Source organism: Dermacentor albipictus, chromosome 4 (assembly GCF_038994185.2).
Source record: "Dermacentor albipictus isolate Rhodes 1998 colony chromosome 4, USDA_Dalb.pri_finalv2, whole genome shotgun sequence".
NCBI classification, from domain to species: domain Eukaryota; kingdom Metazoa; phylum Arthropoda; class Arachnida; order Ixodida; family Ixodidae; genus Dermacentor; species Dermacentor albipictus.
The window spans coordinates 92,140,172-92,158,130 of NC_091824.1; the positions used below are offsets into that span (position 1 = coordinate 92,140,172).

The window sequence follows — 17,959 nt, forward strand, 5'->3', positions numbered from 1 at the left end:
TTCATCAAGGAGCCGCATTACGTTTCATCTAGGAGAGACCACGGTAACAAAATTAGAGCTTATCAGTGCCGTACCAATGTGTTTAAGTATTCATTTTTTCCTAACGCGATTAACGATTGGAATGAGCTCCCTAATGAAGTGATGGCAGCTTCTAGTTTTGAAAATCCTATTAAGAGCCATATTCTTTGATCGTTCTGTTATTCATCCCTGCATATACGCTACTTTTTTTTTTAGTTAGTTACTTTGTTACTGACTTTGTTTTGTACTTTGTTAGCTTGCATTCCCCTTTTGCGAATTTCAGTGTTTAACTATGTTGTATTTAGTGATGTATTCTTTTGATGTTGCTGAATATGTTTCCATTGTGACCACCTGTATTTTAACCCCCCTACGATAATGCCATACAGGCGATGTAGGTATACCGAATAAATAAATCATATATAAGTAACCGCTATCTGTGGGCGGGTCTGACGGTATTTCGACACATATAAACGCTTGCTCTCGTGTGGCCTTGGTACCTCGACATAGCAAGATCAAATGGCGAGTATCTGCTACAGACACGGCATCAGGGCACTTTGTGCTCATCGCAAGGCATTCAAGTGCGAAGTCCCAGGGCCGGGTTACGGAAGGGGTAAGGGCCACCCCTGCCCTAGATCTCGGGATACCAACTTTCTCTACTCAAGTGAAATTACGTAGAAGGGAGAATTTTTTTTTCCTTTTTTTTTCCTTGTCTCCCTTTCTCGCCGGCCCATACATTCTGCATGCCTAAGGCGCGTACCTAATACCTAGGAAAAAAGTAAAAATTAAAACGCAACCTCAATAGGCAACAACAGTTGCAACTGACACAAACTCCAACTTGCGGGCGCCAGAATACATATATTATTTTTTTTTCATTTTACCATAGGTGGCTGGAAGCAACAGCCACACATCTTTACGCACATAATTGGAGAATTTCAGGGTCAGCGTTGTTAGCGTTCTTCGTTCCCTGAAAGATGACAGCGCTGCAGTCACTAATTTCCACTCAATTTCTTTTTCACGCTTCCCTGCTTCCCACGACCATTGTCGTTTCTATTCTTGCTACTCGCGTTTGGTTAAAAGAAAAAGTCGTTTTTCTGCATTACGCGATTAGCGAGTTGCTGCAGTTGCGTCCCGCAGAAAAAAGTATGACTTCAATTTTTTATTGCGCCATTCTCACTCGACAGCAAGCACACGTAAATATCATAAATCCTCTGTTCAAAACACTCTATCTCAAATATTTTTTTCTGTATTTATATATGTCACAAATAATTTTGCAGTACGGTATTTAGTACAACAACTTAAGTATTTTTGGTGGTATTTTGTACTCTTTGTTAAGGTACTTTTCAGAGTGCCTTGGTGAAAGGTGCGCAAATGCATGGCCTTCTAAGTACTTGACTCGTGCAGTGTACTGGAATTTTACGAACCATGATCGTGGCGGCCTTCATTTTTCCCTTGTTTTTTTAAGTAAGGCTCTTCAGTGAACCACATCTTTGTTTAGCTCGTGCAATGTATTCTGTACTTTTGAAGCATATTGAAAGTAAATAAATACGCTTTTAGGTATTTCGTGCACCAGTGATATACTTTTGAAATGGAAAGTATTTAGTATTACACTGAGTAACATTTTTGCCTGGCATATATTATCTATATTTTCACGTGGTAGTGACTGGGACGAACACACTAGCAAAACTGTAAATAGCGAAATTAAATCTTTATTGGGCGAACTTGTGCCCTAAAAGGCAAGTTACACTTAAAGCAAAACGATAGCGGCGAACACAGCGGCGATCGTCGGAAATCTGAAAGCGCGTCGGCTTTTATACATCAGTCGTCGAATGTTCTAGTGTAATCGCTGGGACCCGCGTGTCTTCCGCAAAGTTATACGTTATTCGCGTCGCGCATACGTGTAATCAGAAAACACAGGGTTCGGTCACAGACAGCGGATGGAACTATCGATAACATTCCAGAAACTTCCTGTACATGCAGGCGCGTCCTGCGCTGTGCAATAACATCTGTTAGGCGGTGGTACGTGGCCTCCCGATAAAGGTAAACAAGTGCACGTGTCAATATTTAATTACGTACTTTGTAAAATGGAGTTGCTTCTTTAAGTGGCACCCGCTATTTCTCGTCACATGGCAAACTAAAATCGCACAAATCCACCGAGAGGCACTGAACACAGCCAGAATGCCCGAATAGATATAAAGTTATCCATGCTAATAAAACCACAGAAAACAGCACAAATGCACAATACATGCACAGTTCCATTAATAAGTAAGTACACCAGAAAACAGTACAAGTACATGCACTAACATGCACAGACATCCACATACATGTACAGTTCCATTAATAAATAAGTACACCAGAAATCGCCCGAGAACATGCATGATAAGTTGACAGGTTTGCAAGCGACTGGACCAACGCAACTAATCATAGTTGCATGAAAAATGACAACAAATAACAAACTTAAACTTGTATGACGCGTATGACATCGCATATTGCCATGAGTGTCGCCGGTTGAACCTCCGCCGGCCAGATCAAGTTCAAATACACGATAGCCTCCGCTGTAGCTGAATTGGTAGAGCATCGCAGGCGTAATGCCGGAGATGGGGCTTAGCCTCAAACCAGTGGCAACCTATATTTTCATTCACTTTCATTTACCTTTCCCTTACTTTCTCAACAATTCCAATAAACAAACACAGTTAATCTCCCCTATCCTTTCATTAACCTCATTGCGTGTTGGCTTCATATGGTTGTGATTAGCAAAAAAGTCGGGCCTTTCGATTACCTTCGCTCTCGTTTGGTGCAGTACTGAGGCGTTTGTGTTACGTCACGTTAGACACTTTCTTTGAGTATGTTGTACATTACTTGGGCAGCAGGTACTGGCCGTCTGCACTTGCTGCCACTCCGAGAGAAAAGCCAGCAGGTAGCAGTAGTCTCGGCGATCGCTGCGCTTCCGAGTCGACCCCGGCGCCGCGTGGCCGACCAGCGATGCGAGAAAGATCGAATGGTGGAGAGCATTGGTTGGGGAAAGCGGGAATTTGGGCCGCCGGTTTCCCTCTCCCTTTCCTTTTCTTTCGGTCGGGGGCAGCGTGGTCTGTTCCCGCCAAGAAGTCTGAAAAAAAAAAAGGAGACGTTAATGGTGCAGACGGGCAGGAAATACACTTGTGCCAACCGGGCCGTGGATAAAAGGCAGAAATGCGCCGGTGCACTCCTCTCCCCACCCTCCCTCACCCTGCCGATAACGGACCACTCCTGCTGTTCCGCCACCCCAATCGCCGACTTGTGGTTAGCCCAGGCAAAGCTTTAAAAGCAGGAAGAAACAGAAAAAAAAAGGGGGTCGAGGTTTCCTTCTCTCTTTTTTCTCCCACTCCAAAACTCGAAGACCGACGTCCCACTTGCTCGTGCGGAGGGGACGTTCACTTATTCGGCAACCTAGGGGCGCCCTCACGTTGCCACAGAGACGCCGAGTAACTGTGAAGCTGCCAAAATTATTTTTATCATGAACGTTTCCGGTATGGCAGCGCTGCGGAAACCTTAATGGAGAAATCGTGAAGTCTCTTTTTCTTGATGAATCTCTCTACGAATATTGCACTGCCACGTCCATGAGTCTTGGACAGTGGACTAGCCGGAGAACACGCGGACAGGAACACAAACACGCAGGAACAAGGCTTAACGAGGGAACTTCAATCAAAAAACTGATGCTCATGAAAAGCGCAAGGCAAAAAAAAAGAAGATGACACAAGGACGAAAGCAGTCGTAACCGTGATCACAGGTGACTTTACCTTCGATTCTTATTTATTGAATGTTGTCGTCATGTCCATATATATTCTATTTTTGAACTAGCGCAGCAATCATGACAGCTCCCGAAATATCCCGCTTTCAAGCATCGTCGACCACCACGTCCGGCGCAAGTACCATCTCCGCGAGCTTCCAAGTTGCGCGTGCTTGAAAACATAAACTAGTGTTAATGGCTCAACAAAAGCAATTGAAATTAACTTCCAATGGCACATTAGTGTTACGTATGCACGAGCAAAACCAAAACTCAAAATCTGGCGCTTAGTAAGCGAGGCATGTGACACTGTTGACCCATTCCGGCGTTTTCGTGTCCACGTTGGTGGGACGTGGTGCAGAGCACTAACGGAGCCCTTTCTATTATGGGCCACAAGGGAACACAACCAAGCATTCGCTAACTCTGCACACACATGAGTTGCAAAAAAAGCGAGATCGCATTCTTTGCTGCTTGTGAGGTTCGAACTACGAAGACACCGCACTGTTCGTCCGTGTGGTTTAGGCCCCAGAAAGAGTATTCGCAATCAAGATCCAAGAACGTCCGCCGCAAAGCCGTCCGCCAGGAGTTGAACCCTCCTTGGCAGGCAATTCCGGTTGCTGGAGGCATTCCCTTTCCCTTCACGGCTTTTTCCCTGCTCTATGACCATGAAAATGCCAGTGAACAGAAGTTCTCTTTCGGGAAGAGGGCTTTTTGCCCTGGCGCAAGCACTCTAGCTGTTGAATGTGCCTTTCCATTTTTTTCTCTCTCTCATTCTATTGCTGCATTTTGTACCCGTAGTCGCCTTTGCTTGTTTTGCTTACTTGCGGTATTATCTTTATTTTCCCTGCTGTCAGGATATTTTCTCATCCACATTATTATCTTCGGACTTTTCTGAGGCTGCTTCCTGAGTTGGAATTATCTTGAGCTCTTCGAACCTGCGCAAGCGACGTTTCGCTGTTCCAGGTGCTTCCTTTAATTTTTCTCTCTCTCCTTCTTTTTCTTTTTTTCTTCGAACGCCGGAATTCCAGCCTTCGAGAAATGTTGCCCTGAAGAAAAGTGGCCACGCACAGAAGGGCAAAACTGACTGCGAAAATTTAACTTTTGACCAAGCGTCTAAGCGAAAAAAAAAAAAAACATCTTTGAGGGCAAGAGAACTAAATGCTGCTTTTTGGCGGAACACGCAGGAAACATTTAGCAGAAGAAATATCGCTAGAAAAACTGCTTTTCGCCAAGCAATGCCGCTAGCCATAGCGTGCTCCACAGCCGTCGTTGTCCGGTAGTGCTTTCCACGTACATGCGCGGCACACACACAAACACCCAGATGTATCACCATACCTACTGCTTCTCGATGCAATAGATAGAAAGAACTTAAAAGAAAAGGAATAGCAGGGAAGTTATCTAGGTTGCACCTGGTTTGCTACCCCAAACATAGAGAAGGAGGAAACGGGCAAAAATGAAAAAGAAAGGCAGATGGAGGTGGAAAGATATACTAAGCGATGTGCGGGCAGGCAATAGCGTTCACCACGCAATCGAAGGTGGTCGCAAAACTCACTACACCTCGAAAAGTGCAGCAGTGTACTTGTAGCTCGCTGCGCGGATGACGATCGAGTTCATGGTGGAAATATTTATTTTTATTCGAAAGCCTACAAGCAGAAAACTAAAATTGTCGTCCTCAGTGCATTCTTGCGTCATTCGCGGAGGATGTCTCAGTCACTGGTTCCAATCTATTTTCTCACGCATAGCTCAAAGGCCCTTCTGCACAGTTTCCGCAAACGAATGAACGTTTTCTTTGTCGAGTCCGACCTTCGGCCAACGACGAAACCAGCCGAAAGATTCAAAGAAAGCTATTAGCTTTAACAATGCGCACTGAGCATCATACATCAGTTATGCCTTCACAAACCATGTTATTTAATATTGGAACACAAAGAGGATAAAGATAACATTGACGCAGATATAGTACTGAAGAGAAGCTGCGGTGTCACTCGCTGATGTGCTCGAGATAGAAGTAGCTGCAGATTCACTGGTTGCGCCAGATTGTGTTGCGCGTCTCGCCGCATGGGGACAGAAGCTTATGGAATGGAAGAAAAATGAGAAAATTTTATTCCTTAGAGGCGAAGGTACGCAGAGCTACAGATTCACAATGGCTGCGTTACCTGATGTGATCCACCACAGTGATCACATGCTATGCGCAGGTGCGAAGAAGTCGTTCCGTTGAACTATATCAGACAAACATGTTTGGCCAACGCTTTAGTTTTGGGTCATCCGTGACCCTCAATAAAAATTTCTCTTGACGAGATGGGTTAAGCGCTTTGCCTCTCGTTACCGCAAGTCATTTCGCCTCGCAAGTGAGCTTTGCCGCAAAAAGACTCTTCATGCGGCAAAGCCGTGCTGCTTGATTTACAAACGCGGAGTTTGCGTTTGCTATTTTCAACGTGTTTCACAGCTTGCTTCAACACATCGAGCAATAGCTTCTCTGTACATTGCCCATAATTATGGAGGATCGACACGGCGCGTGGTACAGGCAGCGTATTGACCCGCCAGTGATGCAGAACTATCGGCTTCCTAGGCCTTTCTCTCAACACAATGAAACGTTCGTTAAACACACTCAGCCACTTCTATGTGACCCTAGAACTATGACTGGTATGGGTAAATTTTTCAGTTAAGCAGCTGCACAAGCAGGGGTAAGTAAGAGCGCTGGCTAATAAAAAACTGCTGCGCTAATAAGAGTGACATACGTACACATCTTTACTTGTAATGAGGTCTTTTTCTTCTTTCATTATGATTATTATTTTGCAGTGCGCAAGATTTGGCGCAGAAAGATAATTTTCAACCTCATTCCGTCTCATCACTTCCATTCGACTGGACTGGACTGGAAAACATCTCTTCGATCTAGTATGACAGTCACAAAATGAGTTCCCGCAGAAACCTACTCAGGATGACGTCAGTGGTAATGAGGTTATCATTGAGGCGGTGTAGCGACACCCCATGTTGACACCGTCGAAACGCGTCATGTAAGGAGCATCAGAGGGAAGCTCTCCCGCGCTTCCGCTGTCCCATCTAGTGGCGCCACCAAAAATACCGTAATGGGTTCAGGCAACTATATTCAGCACCACGACCGGGACCCAGCTTGACTTTGACTTGACCATAACAGTAGACTCAAAGTAGGCGTAGGCGCATATATATATATATATATATATATATATATATATATATATATATATATATATATATATATATACATACCCAGCGGGACCCAGCTTGACTTTGACTTGACCATGACAGTACAGACTCAAAGTAGGTGTAGGCGCATATATATATATATATATATATATATATATATATATATATATATATATATATATATATATATATATATATATATATATATATATATATGCGCCTACACCTACTTTGAGTCTGTACTGTCATGGTCAAGTCAAAGTCAAGCTGGGTCCGGCTGGGTATATATATATATATGTATATATACAGTCGCTGCATTACAAGAACTCAATCATTACAAACACAGTTCGAGGTATACAGGAGGAAGGAAGGAAAAAGTGGAGAAGGAAAGGCAGGGAGGTTAACCACTTTAGCTTAACCGGTTTGCTACCCTACACATGGGAGAGGGATGGGGGGCGATGAAAGATAAGAGAGAGAGAGCAAATAGCACAGCACACACACATCGTCCGTTAGAGTCCATCAATCTGGCATGGTACGTGATATCACTGTCATAGCCGCTTGTCCAATCCCGTCTCTTTCAAAAACCGAAGTAGTCCCTTCGTCGCCTTCACCTGCGATATCTTCTGTCGGCGGCATGTGAAAATCGTGTAGAGGGACAATGGTCTAGTTTTGTATTGGGCTATTTGAGCTACCACATGAAGTGACGAATGGACGTGTACGTAAAGTGAAAGATCGCCCTTAGTCATAGTCAACGCGGAAAGATATGTGCTGGCACAGCAGCCTTTCTTCTTGTTTTCTTTTTTTCCTTTTCTTTCCTTCTTGGCGCGCTCTTTAATCTCAATCGCTATTATACAGCCATCGAAACTACACGAAAGTCGCCTAAGCTGATCGTATTCAGAGGAATCGAATCCTCCTCTGTCACCGTCCGCGACGCACTTCAACAGGTCATTATACAGCAGGATTTCAAGTACTTCACCAAGGTCGGCCTTTCCGGTGAGCACTAATATTTCTCTCTTTCTTTTCCTCAACACATCGGCACATAAGCCATACAAAGGAAGGCAGAACGTTATTAAGGCACTACAGTGCCGAGCGAACGACGCTGACCTCGCCGGCTAATTACGGGTCGGCGCACAGCGCGCTTCGCGTAGGCAGGCAGTTTTACATACCACGCGCGTAGTAGTAACCTAACTAAACCTCATCGTTAACGATGATGGCAGATGGACGCTAGATTTATTAAAGACGAAACACAGTCTTGGTTAGTTATCAAATTCGAAACACCGGTCCTTCACCTTCTGTATGTACTCGCTCCCAGCTCCCACTGAGTCAATGTTACAATTCAAACACTGAGATAGAAACCGTCTTTCTTTTCTTCTTTCTTTAATTCTGGCTCTTCCAGCTTCCGTGGTGCCTTCAGCGGGCTTTGCACCGGCCTTCATGAAATGCTCGCCAAGGTATTCATTCTTACGTAAAAAGAAAACTGAATTAGGAACGCAGGATCTCTAGCACCACTTTAAGGACATAAAAACAAAAGTAATAGCTAATCACGCATTACCGTTGCGAAGGAGCACAGTCCGGTAAATACGCCCTGAGGCACGGAAGCTGACGCGAAAGCGATTCGTGTGGAGCAGAGAATCTAAGAAAGTTTGGAATACCGCACTCACAAGGCACGTGCGCAAGTTGAACCAAATAAAGCAGCGAAATTCTAAAAAAAGAAAAGAATTGTGGAGCTTTACGTGCCAAAGTGACTTTCTGATTATGAGGCACGCCGTAGTGAAGGACTCCGGAAATTTTGACCTCCTGAGGTTCTTTAACGTGCACCTAAATCTAAGCGCGCGGATGTTTTCGTATTTCGCCCTCATCGAACGCGAAATTCTAGCATGGATGGATGGAAACAACTTTATTCTGAATCCGGCAAATTTGACGACCCAGGCTCAGGTCTCCCATGAAGGGACTTCGAGGCCTTGCCTCGTCACCGCCTCTCGGGCTTGCTGGACAGCCCAGTCTTGTGTCTTGAGGTTGGAGCTCCTCAGTATCAAATAAAGTTCACTGTCTGTCTGTCTGTTTATGTGTTTTCCACGGGAAGTACAGTTGTACAAAAACATAATACAATGTTATTCGAGCTACAACGGGGTTTGCGTAGTAATTATTTGTAATCTATTTGTTGAATTATCCGCACATCGAACTTGACTCCAGAAAAACGAAACTATGCACTTGGCGCTGAGTTTCCAGCTCTGAAATCGGCATTTCGGGGCATCAAACGTAGCATGTAGTCCACATGATACGTTGGATGTTACAGGCGTGGAACAGCGGAGGACTAAGCCTCTCGTGATTAGCCTCTCGTAACCTTCGTTAGTATCTCGCCGCGCCTTTTAGACCTGCTCAGAAGAGTTGTCGCCCTGTTTGAGAAATGAATAGCTTTTGCGATAACGCAAATAAACCTCAGTTCATTTCTTGTTCCCGAACCGGAACAAGAAAGTCCCTAGCGGGCGGAGGCGTAACGCTGATACCAGCAGTGTTTGTACCTGGCAAATACGCATTAGGCATGTGTCGTGGAGTATACTACGCAAACCTGTGCGTAAAATGCGAGCCTTGATTCTTATATGCGCGAAATGCAATGTCCTTTTTTTTTTCTCTCTGTGTTCTACAAGTACAAACCTACTTGCACGTAGTATTTCTTTCTGAAAAAGGAAAAGAAAGGGAAAAGTCGCGTCATTTCTTTTCGCCCAGGTTTTGCAAAGTTCAACGCGCTGTGTGCTAAGCAAACGGATATCTCCATTAGTGCTTCTTTCAGGCGAAGCAGGAGTGTACACAAAACGGGCCGATGGAAAATTGATAGAGTGGCCCATTACAGGTAATGGATCTTCTTCACGCTGACTTCAGCGTTAGTTCAAAGCGAACGAACGGCATGCATACATACAACGCGAAGCGACGTCTGTTTTTACGCGCGAAGAAAGAAAGAAAGAAAGAAAGAAAGAAAGAAAGAAAGAAAGAAAGAAAGAAAGAAAGAAAGAAAGAAAGAAAGAAAGAAAGAAAGGAAGAATGAATGAATGAATGAATGAATGAATGAATGAATGAATGAATGAATGAATGAATGAAAGAAAGAAAGAAAGAAAGAAAGAAAGAAAGAAAGAAAGAAAGAAAGAAAGAAAGAAAGAAAGAAAGAAAGAAAGAAAGAAAGAAAGAAAGAAAGAAAGAAAGAGCAAAGATTGGCAAGGCAGGGAGCTCAACCAGACGTGTGTCCGGTTTGCTACCATACACTGGGGAAAGGGAAAGGGGGAACAGAAAGAGGAAAGCGGGATAGAGGGAACACTGTGAGCACGCAGCAGAGCACCTCGGAATCAGTCTAGTCAAAGCAAGTGCCCCATCGATACATTGGGATGCCGTCATTCTGCTGTCTGAAGCTAATCTTGCCATGGAAGCACCATAAAACCTATGGACTGGCGTTAATGAATTCATCGGACTTGCCAGGAGCCAGCGCTTAGCAGACTTGTAGCATTAGTGACGATGGCGGACAGGTGCATTAAAAGTGTTCTGCGGTAGTGATGCGGAGCATATGGGAGGTGCTGGGGGCGTAGGTGAATTATGCAGCGAACACACCGACGGGAACAAAAAAAAAGATAAAATATTTGTGCTTCACCCATACTATATAGCGTCCTAATGCTACCGATGCCTTGTAGAAACCTTATACTCACCAAAAGCAGCCTGACTGTTATCCATATCAACACACCCGCACGTCAGTTTTAGAACACGTGCAAGATCGGCAAGAACGCTAACGCTATGTAGCGCTATGAGATGGAAATCCAGAACCATCTAAGTAAGCTGAAATGACGCAAGTAAACAAGGCCAAATAAATAAACACTCGCCTGCAGCAAAAGCGCTGACCGGCAACTGTATTTTACTGAAAGGAGGCCAGGCATTTGCAGTATCGGTTCGTGTCAAGCATTATAACTCAAACGCACGAAAACATCAAATACCCATCTCACAATATCAGTTGCACCGAAGATGCCATTTCTGGAATCATCGCTTCAGGAGCTAATACGACTGGATCAGTACCACGCAGCCTGTAGGCTTCGATTTCGTCGCGTCCGATGCTGTAATCTTGAATCTGTATCTGTAATTGCACTCGACGCCAGACGCCGTGCATACTGTACTGCCCTTAATCTCGCTCTAATCTCCACGGCAAAAAAACGAGCGCAACAAAAAAGAACGGGAACAAAAAAGATCAGACAGGACGAGCGCGCTGATTTTTCGGCTATGAAGCCACACCAACAAGTTTGAACTCAGCCCTTTTTAATGTACGGTTCTAATCTCCATTTATTTATCCATGCTTACCCAAGTGGTTTGGAAGCCGAAGCAATACAAAAGCCGTCCAGCAATGTCCAGTCACGCACAAGAATTAGCGGCGTTTTAGCCTGATTTCCTTCACAATCTGCGCGCTTAATTAAAGAAGGTAATTAGCAAAAATGGTTATAATGCTCACGTATGACGATTTGATTATTTTTGCTCGCAAATAATTCTTCATAGACGTAATAATTGTCATGCGCGTAATCTACCAATTTCGAGCGAGTTTCTAAGCTGCGCGTCGCCTTCTCTTTCGTCTCCGCCCGTTTTCCATTTTTGTTTTCTCCTTCCTTCTTCCTTTGGCCTGTAGACTTCTTTCACTTCTTCTTCAATTGTGCTCCCGCCGAGCAAGCCAGGGAGGAGGAAAGCGACTGCCCAAACCGTGCTCCACGTTCTCCCTCTCCCTCGGCGAACTCCTCCGCATCCTCCAGCTCTTCACCACCGCTTCGCCCATTGGCTAGCAGTTGTCACGTGGCCACCTTGCTCCAAAGATGGTTCGCGCGGGCCCGAGCGCGGTTTTGTTGGGGACTCGGCCGCGGGCGCGTGTCAACGTGCGCTGCTCCGGCTCGGTGTTTTCTCCCCCGCGCTTCGGCGGCGTGCCGGGAAGTTTTCCCGCCGTTTTGCGGGGCGCGCTGTCTCAGCGACGACGGGGGATGCGCGCGTGCGGTGGTGCTTCCGGGTGCGGCTCTCGGCGCGATCGGGGAAGCGCCCTACTCGTAACTTCGAGCGGCGAGAAGAACGTGGCACGACGGGCCCTTCGGCTGGTTCCACGCGACCCGGAGGGATAAATTTCTCCACCCGAGCAACGACCGGCGGCGTGAGGTGAGAGCTTTCGCAGATACGTCGATTACTTGCCTCTCACCTTCTGTGCCCACTTACCTTGACGACGTAGCCACATAAGCAAAACAAAACCTCATACTCGGCATTACCGCCGTCTATATATATATATATATATATATATATATATATATATATATATATATATATATATATATATATATATATATATATATATATATATATATATATATATAGTGTGGGTTCGTGCCCCACCCGCGGCCAGCTGTATTTTCATCCACATTCATTTCCTTCAAATTGATGACTAAGCACATGTAATTTCCCCTTTGCTCTAATTGGCGTCTTTGTTTGTTGCTTTCTTGCGATAGCAGTAATAAAGATCGGGCCCTCGGTTTCCTCTGTTCTCGTTCATTACATAGCGAGGCTCAGAATCCGGCAGAAATGATGCCGTTAGGTGTGAGTTTATAACCAGGTGCCTTCACCCAAAAAGATCACGTACGCGTGGCGCCTGCGACAAAGAAAGGACGTTACACATCCGCCGTCAAGGCAGTGAGGCGTGGCGCTGGCTAACACTCGCAGGTTTAGTTCTAGTAGATAAACATAAATACATAAATACCCCAGAAAGTGGATGGGAAAGCGGCGCCGCGGTAGCTCAGTTAAAGAGCATCGCACGCGTACTGAGAAGGCGGTGGTTCGTGCCCCACCTGTATCCACTTGTTTTTTATTCCACATCAATTTCCATTAACCTCATTTGTTTAATTCTATCAATAAGTACATCAAATTTCCCCTTTGTTTGTTTGCGTCTTTATTTGTCGGCTTATTATGATATGACTAATAGAAATCGGGCCCTCGGCTTCCTTTGTTGTTGTTCATATTATACATAAATATATATATATATATATATATATATATATATATATATATATATATATATATATATATATATATATATATATATATATATATATATATATATATATATAGGGCACCAAATTAAATATATCCTCCTGCATGTAAGCATGCACGCTGCAACACGATGGTTATTTCAGCTTATATAGAATGAACCGATTGCTGGTCACCGTCGCGCAGTGAGCCGTTTCATAGATGGTGGTTTACGAAAGTGAAAATGCAGTCACTGCGGTTTTAGCGAGCAAGATGAAGTACACTCCGTGACCTGTCGGCGTTTCTTTTTTAGTTTGTTTGTGCTTTCGCACCTTCCTTTCTTCTTTTTTCTTTGCATGTTCAACGCGAGCACTACATTGTCTTATTTCCCGTTGCTTTATAACGTCGCCCACAAGGTCACAATGGAGAGAGGGAGTGGGGGGATATAAGGAAGGCAGTGATGCTAACCAGTCAAGAGTCTGGTTGGCTACCCTACGCTGGGGAAAGGGAGAAGGGGGAGAGAGACGAAAGAGAGAGAGATAGGGTATAGAGATGTGCACTGACGACGAAAGTGATCAATATAACCTTCGCGGTGCGAATGCCACTGGGGGAGTCTATGATGGCTATGATGACGAATTTGGGCATCATACGGGCATTATAAATCGCCAGAAACGGGCCGAACTGGGGTAGTGCAGAATAGGGCATAACCCCTCGTCGACGCTCGGCCAGCATCACGATGCGCTAAATCGTTGGTTGCCGGCATTTTAATAAAGTTATTCCTATCCTATCCTATCCTATCATGTCCTATCCTGTCCTATCTTATCCTATCCTATCCTGTCCAAGCTGAAAATTTTGTGACTGCGAGTCTTTAACAAATAGCGTCGTCTACGTTACGGAAAACGTAAGTGAAGCGAAGCGCCGTTACAAAGCTTGTAGGGTAAAACAGACGCTGCCTAGAAGTTTACCATTTCCCGCGTCCTCTATTATTATTTTTTGTGTCCTCTTCCACTTTCTTTGATAGTTGGCACTGATCGCAAGAATGCAGGACGACAAAGTCGCTTACGACGAACAACTCACGCCATCTTCTGTTACATCTGACAAGCAGGCCCTCTCACACTCCGAAGAAGCCCCGGCCTTGAACCCATCTATCGAGCTCGTTGTCTGCGATTTCGATGAACAGTGGGAGCTGGAGTGGCGCCAAAGTGAAAACGCCTAAGTCCTTTCTTGCGCACGGAAGCATGCGCTATTTTAACGCGATGTGTTTTAACATAGTGTGCGTCCCTTTCAGGTTTATTACAAATTAAGTCCGCCTCAACATCAATTTATTGTTCCATGCATATCATGTTGCTGTAGCAGAAGAAAGTGACGGATAGCCGGCGAACAAGGCTAGCATCAGGCTAAAGCCATTGATTGCACAGCGGGACTAGTCCACGTTGTCACCGTGTCAAATCGTTGGCTCCAACGTCACATTGCCCTTCCTAGGCCACTGCTAACGGATTCGAGTCTCCGCGCTCCTGTGAGCGGGATCAAAGCAGTCGATAACGCGATGATAAAAGTGCCATCATTATTTCTTAACGCGCCTGACTAATAAATGATATTGCAAATGTTGGCACCAAATACGTCGCCATCCCGTACACAACATCAAGTTTTTTGCATGAACGAAAAGAATGACGTGAAGTGAATCAATCCTTACAGCAATTAAGCGGTCGACGCCGACTCACTTGCGTCCCTTCCATGAAACGCGCACTTGGTAAATAAAGCAAAAGATGTTTTTAATATTTGGCTAATAATTATAAGAGATTAACTTACTTAAACGCTAAGATATGGCCCTAGATCCAGGAATAACGCGACATAAAAAAAATTGTAGGGGAGCGCTCCGAAGCATAGTTTCACCCCTTGATTCTGTCAGTGGCTAAGACGCGTCACCCAAGAAAAAAAAATTGACCAGCAGTCTTTCTTTTTTTACAAAATTGAAAGCCTCGATCGGCAGCATCTTGAATTATGACCGCAGCCAGCGAAAGCCGGCGCCACTTGATACAAAGGGTTGTCCGCATGAAAGCTTACGGCCAGTCCGCGATGTTGAAAGCGCGATGCGGCCACATTATAGCGCCAGGTGTCGGCCGGCCGAAACGCAAACAGAAGAGGAGAAACACGTTTCTTGAAAGGTTGAGATTGATGCGGCATCGCGGCAACACTTCGCGAGCTCTTGCGCAACGAAATTTCGAGCGCTCGGTCCCTCTGCACGGACGGCGCCGAAACTTTGGCAGAAAAAGTAAAGAAAAGAAAGAAGGAATTGTTGGGATTCGCAGCTCTTTGTCCATCGAGCCACCGTTGGAGCGAACCCGCCCAGGTTCGCTGCAAATGAAATGCAGCTTTTCACTTACCTTCGCAGCTGCTGCGAATCGAGAGACAGACCTTCTAATGCGTTCCGTCAGGAGCAGGTGTCGCTTCGTTAAACCGTTTTAAAAGCCCCGTTCTTAGAACGACACCCGCCGCGAATGTTTCGATTCGACGCGGCCCCTGGCGGAGTAATTTTGGAACGACCGGCTAGCGGATCCTGAGACACATAGATTACGGTTCAAACTTTGCGCTTGTCACGCGCGCGCTAATTGATCCGGCATTGAACCTCGTCTTGATTCATTAAGGCTGCGTTGAATGTCATTGACCCTATAGTTAATTCAGAGGTGATGTCTCTTTGAGCATCCCCAAACACAGCTTCCCATAAAAGAAAAAAAAGGAAATCAAATAAACATGTTTACTTTAATTTCTGGCCATCGAGAGTACATTGTCCGAGAAAAAAATATATATATTTGAGGTTTCTTATTACGTAATTACCCATATACTAACTGGTTTGCTAAACTATTCACAAACTGAATCTCAATCTAGCACATTGAAAACACTACTAAGGGCAGTGCATTGAGGCTAATGTGCTTAAGTAGCGATTTTTATATGCCAAACTCAGCGAAGCTTATACGTCAATACGTTGGGCCCTACAGCGGAGTTATATGTTTCCTTACCACGGGGGAAATGGGCGTTTTTTGTAGGTTACGCCAGATCTTTTCTTCTGAAGGAACTACTGCACTGAATATCTTTTGTAACATGAACAAAAAGCAGAATGAATGCACTTTTCGCGCATGAATGTTTTATTAACTTTGATGTATGTCGTAAAAAGATACAAATTGCCAGAATCAAGATCATGGGATAACATTGAACGAAGTTTGTAAAGGCACGCTTGTACTACTAAGAAAAAATATGTAACAAAGATTACGAGATATACAAAATGTATTGCCGTCTAATAGGCACTATCTCCGAAAAAAAAAATCACAATTTTTTCGTTGAACAGGTATTCCGCCACAAAAATATTACTGGAAGTCCTACAGTTTGGCATGCTGGCCTGCGGCCGCCGATGTTCCGGGCTGGTTTGCGTCGTCGTCGCCCTCAGAGTCTAAGTCTGACAAAAAGGTAGCCTTCTCAGAATAGCTGCTGCTCGGTCCGCGGATAAAATGAACCGCAGACGCATCGGACTCACGAGATATGCGATGTTTCGAAGCATACGCGCCACTCCCGGAGGCATCCATTGTTGCTTCCTACTTTGACGATCGCGAAACTTCGGAGCGGGTTCAAAAATCACCGCCTCGTGGAAAAAGAAAATGAACTGCCGCGAAAACAAAGATAGAGTACTCCTACTTCACGTCCGATGGTGAAATGTGTCCATGAGCGGCGCGGTGGATCTCGAAGGCGGTGTTTCAAACATTCGATGGCGGGCAGCCATTCTTGCTTCCTACTTTGACGATCGCGAAACTTCGGAGCGCGTTCAAAAATCACCGCCTTGAGGGCAAAAGAGCAAACTGCTTAGAAAATAAATACATAGCTCCCCTCCTTCACGTCCGATAATTTATATATGGGGTTTTACGTGCCGAAACCACTTTCTGATTATGGGGCACGCCGTAGTGGAGGACTCCGGAAATTTCGACCACCTGGGGTTCTTTAGCGTGCACCTAAATCTAAGTACACGGGTGTTTTCGCATTTCGCCCCCCTCGAAATGCGGCCGCCGTGGCCGGGATTTGATCCCGCGGCCTCGTGCTCAGCAGCCCAACACCATAGCCACTGAGCAACCACGGCGGGTCCTTCACGTCCGATAGCGCAGTGTGTCCGCGAGTGCGGCGGAAGGTCTCTCAAGCGGCTTCTCAAACCCTCGTTAGCGGGCTGACGATGCACAATGGACGCGGTAAGGAAAGACTTAAGCAAGCAAAGTAAGAACAAGCCACAGGTCTTCGCTCAAAAAGACTGACTCACATTTCTTAGCGATAGACTCTTCTCCAAATTTATTACCACGCGAAGTTTAGCGACAAGTTATGTTACCTATGTTCAAACAGACACTAAATAGAAGCAGCAAGCCAGTCTAGACTGATGAAGTATTCTTTCAGAACTCCAGTTTCACCTTCATTTTTATTTCTAGTAATGAAGCTCTTACCCCAAAATTAACAAAACTAGAGTTCTGAAAGAATACTTCTTCAGTCTAGACTGGCTTGCTGCTTCTATTTAGTGTAATATTAGAAAAAAAAAATTAGTTTCACCTTCATTTTTATTTCTAGTAATGAAGCTCTTACCCCAAAATTAACAAAACTATTTTTTTTTTCTAATATTACGCCGACAGCCCTGCATTGGCTTGTCAGTGTGACACTATCTATATTATACAGCCAAACTTCTTTCTATTTAGTGTGTTACTTTATTACATTATTTCAACTGCTTACTCATCATATTACGCATGATTTGCCGTTTCGATTAGTTGTAATCGCTGATTACCCCTAAAATAGACTAATTAAAGAACTACGAATCTTTTTTTTTTTTGTAGTCAGCACAACAGCAAGAACTGTATTTTGCTATTTGGGTGGGGAGCGTGCAAGTGGGGCAAGTCGCCAACGTCTTTAAACACGCGTGAAATACAATACATCAATAATCTAGGCCACCAACCTGTG

The 17,959-nt window shown here is 44.8% G+C and overlaps 1 protein-coding gene across 3 annotated transcripts in view; it reads right to left on the reverse strand.

Annotated features, from left to right (window-relative positions):
- The window catches only part of LOC135897572 (uncharacterized), a 227,421-nt gene that overhangs the window by 10,947 nt on the left and 198,515 nt on the right, over positions 1 to 17,959 (reverse strand). For 2 of the 3 annotated variants that reach the window (XR_010563086.2, XR_011514290.1), the window contains exon 4: positions 2,674 to 3,121. Coding sequence is in view for 1 of the 3 variants with exons in the window: in XM_065426239.1 (XP_065282311.1) it covers positions 2,875 to 3,121 (247 nt within the window). In the remaining 2 variants the exon portion in view is untranslated. Of the gene's footprint in view, positions 1 to 2,673; positions 3,122 to 17,959 lie in introns of those variants that run through there. The other variant, XM_065426239.1, reaches the window with a different exon arrangement.